We start from the raw sequence: 11612 nt of genomic DNA on the forward strand, positions 1-11612 counted from the left end.
AGTACAGATCTTAAGCTTTTATTAAAAACAAAATGTTTCAAAGTAACAGTGCACAGTATCTTCACATAAGATGGCTGCTGGAGTGCATATTGTACTCAAAAATATTTTCATACAACTTAAACATAAAACAATTTTAATAAATTACAACTTTGTCCCTTTTTTTTTTTTTAAAGAGTAGCATTTCCACCCACTGTTAAGCCATGAATTTGTAGTTTTCCAAGCAGATAAGCATTTCACAAGAGAATAAAATTTTGCTGCAAATTCAGTCTTGAAAAGGGACACACCCTTCATTTTGCAGTTCAATGTCTCAGCACATTTCCGGTCCTGCTCTCCCTCAGTGGATCAATAGCACTCAAATGCACTTAATTGCTTTTAAGTAGAACGCATCTGTTCTCCAGCTTCCTCGCCCAGATAAACACTTTTATTCAAACAGCCTGCATCAAAAAGTCCTATCTTTCATTGTCACGACTGACAAAACTCCAGCTGTAATTCATTATATAAATGCTTAACTAACAATGGGGGTGATGAGGTGTGCGTGCTTACAATTTTACAGGAACACTGTTCTGCTTGGCAGTGGAAAAAAAGGACATGCAATGTGTAATCATGACAAAAACATGACAAAAGTCAACATTTTTCATTATAGCCTGTTTTGCATCACCCCACTTACATGTCAGGTTGTTGAAGGTTGAAACAGGAAGTTGGGATCATAGTCTTTAAACAGAAAACCAGGTTGTAACAATGATGCAAGGTTATGACTTCAGACATTCCAGTAAAGTTGAGGTGACACATGACCCTTTAATGGACTATATAGTCAGTCATGTGGCACGTCTTCCAGGTCCGTAGTGTGGGGAGCAAGTACTTAACACGTGGCGAGAGTGTATTTGTGTAGCTAAATTATTTTGTGTGAATGTTTATTAAAATCTACTTTGGCTGTTTTAAGCTCCACAGTTAACTGCAGACATTTGCAACCACTAAAGTACCTACACCTTTCCATGTATGCTGTGCACACAAGAATTAGAACTCAACACGTCTGCCAATAATTTTGCTGCAATAGTAACCCGGAACAAGTGCCAGATGATAAATTAAAAGTGAATCGGCGCTGTCAGAGTAAGCAGAACAGGTGACAAACGTTTTGAATTTGGACCCAGGTCTGTTGAGAGGAGACCCCCCTCCTTCACTTGCGTTTGCTCTTGGTGTCGGTGGTCTGAAAGACGCTGGACGCAGACATGAGGTTCTCGATGTACTGACCAAGTACCTGGTTCTCCGACTTCAACTTCAAATTCTCCTCTTTGACCGCATCCACCCGTGCTGACAGGTCTGCCGCAAACACATAAATTCAGTTTAGCTTTTTTCCATGAGGAATTGCCCACATGGAAAATTACACTGATAAATAAAAGGCATCCAAATTTTGAGAACTTCAATCGCTGTATAAGCTGTAGAGGCTTCAAATAAGAGTAGAGACCATGATTCCTTCCCACAAAAAGTTCATTATAGTCTGCTCTCATGTGAATTTTCAGGATAAACACAAAATACACTATAACCTTTATAACAAGTGAACTTCAGTCGACCTTCTGTAAACCTTTGAATGCCAACTGTTCAATCTTTCAGTACTTTTTGCACAACTTGTGTTAATAGGCTTGTAAATGACCATATAGTTGACATAAAATGTTTAATCGCAATAATAAAATAACAAGCTTTTATGCTATTTTAGCACCCGTCTACTGACGGATGTTAGCTCATTCAGTGTTGGCGAATTGTTGAAGATCCTCCAAATTCTTTGGCCTTCAAGCAAGGACATTAACCTTGCGCTCCCTCCACAGATTCTGGACAGGATTGAGGTCTTGGCTCTGAGAGAGTCACCCACAACCTTGATTTTGGTGTACTTCAAACATCTTCGGACCGGTTTTGATGAATACTTTGGGGCATTTTCTTTGAAGAAAACCTAGAGTCAACCTAAACCTAGACGGGCAACTCAGCTCAACTTTCATACCAAAGGGCCGACTTCCAAAACTCATTCTCATGTTTTGAGAATTCATTTGCCAACTTCAGTGAGGCTTTGATGTGCTGCTGTGAGAGCAATGTTTTGTTTTGTTTTTTTCCAAGCATGATGACAATGAGTGCTCAGCCTGCCACCGGAGCTGCTGAGACAGTTCTACACAGCGGTCATCGAATCGGTCCTGTGTTCTTCCATCACAGTCTGGTTCGGTGCTGCTACAAAAAAGGACAAACTCCGACTGGAACGGACAATCAAAACTGCTGAAAGGATTGTCGCTACCCCCCTACCCACCATTGAGGACTTGCACGCTGCCAGAACTAAGACAAGGGCGTGCAAAATCCTCTCGGACCGTCTGCACCCCGGTCACCAGCTCTTCCAGGCTCCTTCCCTCAGGTAGGCGCTACCGATCGACGCAAACTAGAACTAGTAGACATTCCAACAGCTTCTTCCCTCTTGCGATCAACTTCTTAAACACCTAACCTATAATTCCATTACAACAAGCTGGCAATTTTTTGACTTGAGTTCGTTGTCACATTTCTGTGGGGCCAATTATGTATTACTCGTGCACTCACTGTAGTTGTCTCGCCATGCTGCACTATTTGCATATACTGGCCACTCATGCCAGAGTAGCATCTGCTCCATTTGCACACTGATTGAGGAGTATCTGTAACATTTGCACAACCGACATTGTCCCAGATGATCGCACTACTCGTCACTTCAAACCGCATACACTCCTTGAAGTCTCAGCGCCCTTTGCACAATGGTCATTGCACCGGACTATTGCAATATTAGTCGTTCGAACTGCTCTAAGTGCTAGAGGACTCTGCATCTTTTTGCACAATTGTTTTTTGTCAATGTCTTTATGTCCCCAAAGTGTTCTGTAAATTGACTGTTTGTTGTACTAGAGCGGCTCCAACTACCGGAGACAAATTCCTTGTGTGTTTTGGACATACTTGGCAAATAAAGATGATTCTGATGAGGTAAGTCCACCGTGGTGAAAAGTCCTCACAACAGGCTCACATGAAAGATCAAGTCCAGTCCAGAAACAATCATTGTTGCACAGATCATGTTATTCTTACTGACATCAGTGACTAGTCAGCTTTTCAAAGTTTTGGAATACTTGCAGTTTCAAACCTTGCCTTGCTTATTTTTGACATCCTTTGCTTTGAAATGGCAGTATATTCTTCTCCCTTAATATAAGCATCCACTGTCTTATGTCTGTTTTCCAGACAGACTTTTCTTTTTGGCATGATGATACCACTTCTATTCAAGATTTTGTAGCAACTCTAGTGTGTTGTAGTCCCTTTCGATCACATAGACAGGTGACACTAACTCAATTTCTTTGGGTCACTCAAAAGACATTTAATTTTTATCATTGTGTGGTTAAAAAATATAATGCAATGTAGAAATAAGTGAAAAAACACTAATGTAAGGAAATAAAAAAACAACGGTTTATTGCTCATTAATTTTAACTGAAGAGGGAGACAAGGGGAGGACAACAGTTCCTTTGTCATGATCAGTGTTTTTTTTATTTACTTTTGCATTATTTTGATTAGATTTAGTTTCATTTTTTGCTGTGTCTTCTTTTCCTCTCTCTCTTGTTCACATCTAGTCACCTCATTACGTATTCATTTCCACCTGTTCTCGTCAGCATTATTCCTTGTCTCTACCAATCAGCTCCCTCCAGCCACTTGCGTCTTGTCCAGGTGTGCCTGTGTTGTCATGCTTTTATTTAGTTCCCTTGTTTCTTTCAGTTTGGGCTTAACTCATTTCTGTAATTGCAACTTCCTAGCTCCTCCCACCAGAAATTCCATCGAGGAGAGAGGATGACAGAGGACCGAGGCAGGAGGAGGTAGGTATGTTTCAGGGAATTGAGACGATTGTTCCTCTGTGACATCATTTAATGGGGACGTCTAATGAAGATGACAGTACGTCATTGACGCGTGTCACAAACGAACCGTCTGCATGGCTGAAATATTAATGTCCGCTTTATCTTTCAAGTGGGATTAAATCAGTCCAATATAATTAATACTGTTACTCGTCACAACTTTGCAGATGTAAAAACAATCGTGATTGGTCTATCTCAAGCCCGGCACGTATGAAATGTTGATAGGCTGCTTATGTATTACTGTATGTTGAATGCAAAAACTGGAGAAGCAACAGAACGTTTTTATTTTCTGTATTTGCCCAAATGCATTGGACAAAATGCAAGTCTAATGAGAATACTAACTTTAGAAATAGGTCGTTGGTTAGGCATACGTAGTAACCATTAGCCGGTGTAATGACGTCATTTTGGTATCAACAACTGTCCCAAATTGAACAGACAGAGAGCAAACTATGTATTCAAACTAAAATAATCAAGGAATGACAAAAACATAAGATGAACTTAATTTAATTTGAAGTGCTGATATGTTTACAATCCAGCTCATGCCCATTTTCATACGTTACCATCGTTACTTTTTTGAAGATTCATGCTGCCTTGCCCCTCTACTTCCCTGCATTTGGGTCTTGCATCTGTAGGCACCAACTCCACCATGCAAACCCACACGTATAACATTTTCCACTGAAGAAGACTCTTCCATAAACACAAGGGAGTTTTTTTCTTTTGGCTGTTTCTTTTCTAACTCATTGCTTGGTTTTGGCACAACAAACTGATCCTGTCTTTTTCTGTTCAAAAAGAAATTCATAAAGTGGGACATCACATTGTCATTTAAAGATTATTTTGGTATGTTGGCCAATTTGTTGCACATTACTTTATAATTTTGTTATTGTTTAACATATCTAGATGTAAATACCGTGAATTCTGAACTTTTGTCTCATATTCATCTTTTGATCTGAAACCCAAATGTATTCAGTATACAATAAAAACAAATGAATTGACCTTGCCATTCCCATACTTTTGGAGGAGACTGTATAATAGACAAAGTCATGCTCAAAAATGCCAATATTTTTTAGCACCACTGTGTATCCTTCCGTTCGTCCATACCAAGACCGTCTGCAAATCGAAGATAGTACGTAAATAAAGGTTATTTTTCCATTAAAATTTTGGCGTAACTCCAACAGTTCGTAAAACGGGTCGTTTGTAACCTGAGGTTCCACGTTACTTGCAAGACAGTTAAGAATGTTAAAATGTTACTTTATAAAGGTTTTAGTATTAGGAAAACAAATTATGTTGGTTATGTTACCTTCCAAAGTATGCTGAAGTTCCAACACCTGATTTATCAGCCTTGTCTTTTCCTCCATCTCCACCTGGTTCTCCATGTCCCCTGAAAGAGAACCGAGGAGCATCATTTTCACACTACACATTTGTTCTTGGACACTGTCAATATGGAGTACACATACCATCTATATCGCAATTCATGACGAAGAGATCGTTCTCTGGCTTAGTATACAGGGCTGCAGCTTTGCTGTCCACTGTAGAGGAATGACAGACACTGTTAAGTAGGGAGGGGAATTCAAAAACAATTATTTTTGAGAATTGGTTGCCAGTAATTTGATTCCTAGGAATCATTTGCTTGCTTGTCTGATGATTCCTCTGATCAATTCCTCTTATGTCGCAAATGAGTGTTGATGTCACGCACAAGAAGTGTACTGTACTTTGGTTCTAAACAGTTCCAACATGGCGTCAAACCAGAAGCACTCTCAAGTTTGGCTAGATTTCATGCAAAAAGATGATACCGGTGCTACTTGAACACTTGCAAAGCTTAAATTTAATCAAAAGGGGGAAATACCTCCAATATGTAGAGACAGAGCTGTGCGATAAAAAAAAACCAGACCCCCCCCCCCCCCCCCACTACAGGTGAAAATCCACACAATAGAGTAAAACCTTTTTTTAAATATAATTTTACCCCTGCAACACACTTTAAAGACGTGAACTTATTTAAACACGTTTTAAATGGGCAACTATCATATAACATCACAGGAAACAAAAAATAGAAGACTCGCTCATACGGTTCTCCAAATAAGAAGCAATGTGTGTTTGCTTCAACCCGTTTGTCACTCTGTTCACTGTAAAACTGAAAATAATTCAACATTGTATATTTAAACAATATTCAACTAAACCATATACAGGTAATTTTGTCCAACGAAAGTCTCCTAGGCCTAATGCTATCATATGTGAAAATGGAAATTAGCTTAGACATTACGCCAATGATAACCCTGAAAACAACTGCTACTTTAACACAGAGTAGCACCACATATCAATATAGCATAGAGCAATACATGCTCTGCGGCAACAATGAATATTAAAACAGTAAAAAGTGGTACTGCTATTACACTAAGGGGTGTCCTCCTCTTGCGCTTAATTACATAGCATCTCTTCCAGTAGATCTCAGTGCTGCGTAACATGTTACTGCACAACTAGTACTACACTGAAGACACGCGACTCTAAATTCTGACTTACCTTCATACTGTAGAAAACCCTAAAAACGAATTTAAGCATCAATTCACAATTGGGCACTTAGACTTGCAGTGTAAAGCCAGCCTTTGTTGTAGTATAACATGAATAAACCTACATACACAGTTGCATGGGTGCATCGGTTATGTGATGGATGGAGGCTTTGAACAGCAGATGCCGCACCCTGTTAGTTGCTTCTTCTGACCCTTATAATTTTCTGGTCAGGTTCTTCTTCATGCATCTGGACTACTACTGGGGTTCTTCAACAACAACAACAACAACAAGCTTCACTCGTTATCGATAAATAAGCACGTTACAATTTAACAAAAAACATTGGCTTGCGTGGTGCAGGGTTTTAAAACTGGAGCAACACATTAGGCCCGAGGATCTACTGTATATTATAGTTCTTAATCATTTAGTATTTGGTAAAACAGTCTTGTCTAAAGTCGACCTCGAAAGCCTGCAAATTACGTCAATTTAGCTTGTAGGCCGTCGTTTACGCCGCTGTAAGTAAACAAAGCCAAGCGAATAGTTGACAGATGGGAAATTAACACATGGGTCTCACGAATATACAGTGGCAACTCGTGCACTACATCAACTTAACAACAACTGACACTAATGGGTTTTTCCAAATCAATCCACGTACGCGCCCAAGTTAGCTTTGCTAGCTAACTAGCTTTTGCGACAAACTACGAAAACACGACGCCTACGAACGAAACTACAACAGTGTAGCGTCTCACTAAACGCACGACAACTCAAAAGTGGAGGTGGTCAACTGCTCAACGCCGAGGGCCTTACGACAATAGTTCTATGAAGCCGCTCTATCGATCGCTTTTGGTCACTGGGAGGCGGCTAACATTAGACGCTAACCTCGCGCAACCGGAGGCTGCATATTCAAAAGCGGAAAATAGCGGCTCACAAAACCCAGTTATCGTGTCCCCACTCACCAATATCAAGACTGTGTACTCTCCGAAACACGGAGTGTCGTTGTTAACGCAAACACACGCGCAGTAGTTCAGTAACGATGACGACGAGAGAATCTGATGAGGAGGATTCCTCACCTCCGCATGTGCGTGACCACACCGAGTGACAGGGGGCGCCGCAACTAGCCATCCATCCATTTTCTCTATTTATGCCAGCGAGGCATCGTGACAGACAGAACAAATAAATGCTATTCTATTAGATGGCAGGAAGTACAGTACATTCATAATTAGTGTATCCACTTTTCGTGACATTTTTCTTTGTTGGTGTGCCGTGAGATTTTTCATTTGTAACATATGTGCCTTGGCTCCATAAAGGTTGGAAATCACTGATCTACAGTTCGAGGTTTGGCGTTCGGATCTCGGCTCCAGCCTTCCTCATGCCTTTTGAAATCCCTATAAAGTCAAACAAATATTGTCTTGTGCGATTTGACAAACCACAGAGAAGGGTGTTGTTAACAACTGCGCCAAGTTTGAATGATTTAAGAAAAACAAAAAAGTATTCAAAATGAGCCTGAAAAATCATGCCCCTGTCGCTGCTCTCAGATTGTGGGCGTGTCCGCCGAATGTGCTGCAACCACAGCGTTCGCTCAAGTACCACACGTCATCACGTGCCTATTTTTATACAGTGGGGGCGGGGCAACTCATGCCAGACGCCCTAGTGCGTCACTGGGTGCCGTTTAACCCCCTCACAAATTCAGGAAAATTGAAATGGAGATTATTCTCGTATCCCCACTCACCACTTCCTCTGATGAGCTCATTTCAGTTATACACTCTATCTGCACAATTGACTACTACACAATTCTCAATCTTTGCATACGTGTCTTAAAACATGTAAAACGTATTTAGAAACAAATCTCTGCATTCACTTTACCATTTATTTTTGAGCAAAGTATGCCATATGAGCATTTGAAATCCTACTACTGAGCTGAATTGGCCATATATTAGTATTCTCTTTATCCTCATTACTAACACAATTCAGTACACAATAGCAGTAGAACAACTACATGTTACTGGGAGAGAAAACAGCACTAGTTGACAACTGTGCGCTCAGTGACATTATAAAATTCTACTATTTAAAGGTCCCCTTCCATCAATTTTTAAAAATGTCCTTTTGTCAGGTCTGCAAGATAATTTGGGTTGAAAATACTTGAGATGGCTCTCCTGTCTGGTATCTTTTGTTGCACTCCGAGTATGTGAATGAATAAAGTAATATGAATAATGCATACTTGATAGTATCTTCTTCTACTTCTCCTTTCAGCTTGTCCCGTTAGGGGTCTCCACAGCGCGTCATCATTTTCCATGTCAGCCTATCTCCTGGATCCTCCTCTCTAACACCAACTGCCCTCATGTCTTTCCCTCACGACATCCATCAACCTTCTCTTTGGTCTTCCTCTCGCTCTCTTGCCTGGCAGCTCCATCCTCATCATCCTTCTACCAATATACTCGCTATCTCTCCTCTGGACGTGTCTAAAGCATCGAAGTCTGCTCTCTGTAACTTTGTTCTCCAAAACATCTAACCTTGGCTGTCCCTCTGATGTGCTCATTTCTAATCATATCCGACCTGGTCATTCCAAGAGAGAACCTAGAGAGTCTTCATTTCCGCCATCTGCAGCTCTGCTTCCTGTTATATGTATTTTTAAATTAGTAATTTAAAAGATTCGAACCTCGGAACTTTTCAGGCAGACGTGCTAATCGCTTGGCTAACGTGCTGGCACATACAGAAATGTCTTGACTAATTTTAAATACACAACCTGATAACCTGAGAGGCCAATCATGGTCAAAGGTGAACAAATGTGTTTACGCTGAGCCTCTAGCGCATCGTTTGCATACTATTTCTCATTGAACACTCATGGATTAAATGTTCAATGTTTAATACATGAATGTTCAGTGAGAAATATGATACAAACTATGCACATGTCAAACGCTGCAGAAGAGAATGTTTTACCTACAGATAGCGGTCAAAATGCAAATAAAAGGAATCGAGTTAGAGTTTTTGGTATTTCATACAGTGACGAACCAATACAGCTTTGGAAGGTGTTACATACCACAGTTGTGTCTTTCTCCAACAGCAATTCTGGTTTTACCAGCTGCCATTGCCTTCATGCCTTGTTTCAATTTTACAATCTAACAACATTTGCCGCCAAGAATAATGGATTTAATCAACTGCTTTGTTGGTACTTACTTACAGGTTAACTTTAAAAGGAGACTATAAACTCCCTTTTTATGTTCGCATGGACAAAGGAAGGCTTTGTGAGACTTTACCTGGGTCGTCTTCCAGCGAGATGTTAGTAAAAGTCCCATCTTCCTCCCCCAAGTTGGCCTCTGTGGCCTTTCTTTTCTTTTTCTCCATCAGCTTGGTTTTCTTTCTTTTTTTTTATCTCAGAAAAGCAACCGTGATTTCAGTGTCTCTTTATGTTCATTCACGTTCCTCCTCATATTGGCCCTTCCTCCACACTCACCTGGTGCCTGAATCATTTACATCATGGCTACCTGTCCTACCTGACTGGTGACTCGAGTTACAAGAGTTGTCATGGAAAAAGATCACTATGGCAACAAGCGCACTAAAAGGTTAAAAAGACCTCCCTTGCAAGGACATCACAGGTCAAAGTTTTAGTACCAGCAACAACACATAAAGGGGTTTATAAACCCACAAAAAGATGCACATACTCCAGTCACACATTAACCTGACGTGTCAGCGAGGCAATTTTTTCTATCAGCGTGTGTCATAAACCAAAAACTTGCTATACGATACTATTAACTGGTGCATCAGTCCTATTTTGGACTCCTGGTCCGAGCCTGTTGGTTTGAGAGGACATAAGGGGGGGGGGGAATAGTGTAGTTAGATCTGTGGTGTTAGACTGCACTCTAGTGGTTGATAATGAACACCGCAAAACAACAACAAAGGCTTAACTGTAGGTTCAGTTGAGGGCAGCTTCCAGTGTAAATGTCCTACACTCACATCACCCATTAACTCTTTGGAGCCCTATAAAGGTTTGAAAAGTTGCCTAACCTTAATTATTTAAGTCTATAATGTATCATGAGGAACTGCAGCGAGGACTGTAATGCACGCATGTACCAGTATGCGCAGACATACTGTATCTCTCCTATGAACTGAATCACGAACCAGATGCCCATTTTGGCACCCTCGCTTTTCCAGTGTTATGCAAGACATGGCTCCAAACTTATTACACATACATAGAGGGAACAAGCTATAAAAGAGCACCAGTCCATCTGTCCATCTCCTGGATACTTTGGTATACTGAGCACATCAATGTACAGTACAGTACAGTACAGTAGCAACTGTTATTTGTGGCACTTGAGGGATATTTTTTTAGCAGATGAACTTCAGACAAAAGTCATACTGTCAATCCTGGCTGCAAAACCTTGAAACTGACCACAACACACAAAGTTGTCATGCATGTTGGTATGGTAGCTAGATTGTATGCATACTGTACCTTTGAGAACACACAACTGCCACTATTTAGAATAGCAGTGCATACATTTTGGCAACACCTACAGTATGAGTGTAATTTAAAATAAATAATGACATCTGTTGCCTTCATGACCTAAATACAAGCCAGAATGTTTATGTCTTTAAAATCAGGCATCAATGTTTTTCATCATAGAAAACAGACATCTTAGAAGGGTTCACCCTCAGACAACATTTGTTGTATCTGCAGCCCCCCAAAAAGTGAAGTGAGAACATAGAGTTCAATTTATTTAAAGAATGATTAGAAAAGATTGGCACCGGCCTAAGTTTAGCACATATGCCTAACAGCTCTTCGGTGCAGGATTCAAATCTCTGCTCCAGTGTTTCTGTGTGGAGTTTATATTTTCTGCAGGCACTCCGAATTCCTCCCATATGCCAAAAACATCCATATTAGGTTAATTGAAGACTCATTACCCTGTTATTGACTGGCAACCACTTCAGGGTGTATCTTGTCTCTCGAACAAAGTCGTTTGGGGTTGCCCTAATAAAAACAAGTTGTACAGAAAATGGATCAATACATATTTTACATAGTTTATCTCTTCCTATATGGGCTTCTTGGAGGTTGAGTAGTTGTCTTAACGCCTCCGTGATTGCTGGGTCCGTGGTGGCCAGAGTATTCTGTCACGATGCAATTTTAACTGGACCCAGAAGCAGGCGGCGGCTGAAGAAGTTTTGTGGAGAATGGTTTATTGAGAAGGGCTTTGGAGGTGCTGATTACTGGGAAGAGAGTGCGAGAGGGGCAACGCG

At 40.6% G+C, this 11612-nt stretch overlaps 1 protein-coding gene across 4 annotated transcripts; it reads right to left on the bottom strand.

The window, feature by feature from the left end:
- Positions 1-2: 2 nt before the first annotated feature.
- Positions 3-9834, bottom strand: scoca (short coiled-coil protein a). Of its 4 annotated transcripts, none has more exons than XM_061680327.1 (4): positions 9638-9834; positions 5339-5410; positions 5182-5262; positions 3-1317 (listed from the first exon to the last, which is right to left on the bottom strand). In XM_061680327.1, the coding sequence occupies exons 1-4, from the start codon at positions 9723-9725 to the stop codon at positions 1175-1177; spliced, it is 384 nt and encodes a 127-aa protein (XP_061536311.1). In that variant the 5' UTR covers positions 9726-9834; the 3' UTR covers positions 3-1174. The 4 variants fall into 4 exon arrangements, with proteins under 4 accessions (XP_061536311.1, XP_061536314.1, XP_061536312.1 ...); XM_061680330.1 differs by lacking the exon at positions 9638-9834 and adding an exon at positions 7340-7497; XM_061680328.1 differs by lacking the exon at positions 9638-9834 and adding an exon at positions 7454-7475.
- Positions 9835-11612: the final 1778 nt, after the last annotated feature.

The sequence above is a fragment of the Phycodurus eques genome, chromosome 6 (genome assembly GCF_024500275.1).
Source record: "Phycodurus eques isolate BA_2022a chromosome 6, UOR_Pequ_1.1, whole genome shotgun sequence".
Classification (NCBI taxonomy): domain Eukaryota; kingdom Metazoa; phylum Chordata; class Actinopteri; order Syngnathiformes; family Syngnathidae; genus Phycodurus; species Phycodurus eques.

What these genes read in the sequence shown, in the direction of transcription:
- scoca (XM_061680327.1), bottom strand. Translation starts at nt 9,725, where the DNA reads ATGGAGAAAAAGAAAAGAAAGGCCACAGAGGCCAACTTGGGGGAGGAA. An exon ending in CTCGCTGGAAGACGACCCAG is followed by an intron (nt 5,411 to 9,637) that starts GTAAAGTCTCAC and finishes ATTCCTCTACAG; the next exon opens with TGGACAGCAAAGCTGCAGCC. An exon ending in ACTTCAGCATACTTTGGAAG is followed by an intron (nt 1,318 to 5,181) that starts GTAACATAACCA and finishes TGTTTGCGGCAG; the next exon opens with ACCTGTCAGCACGGGTGGAT.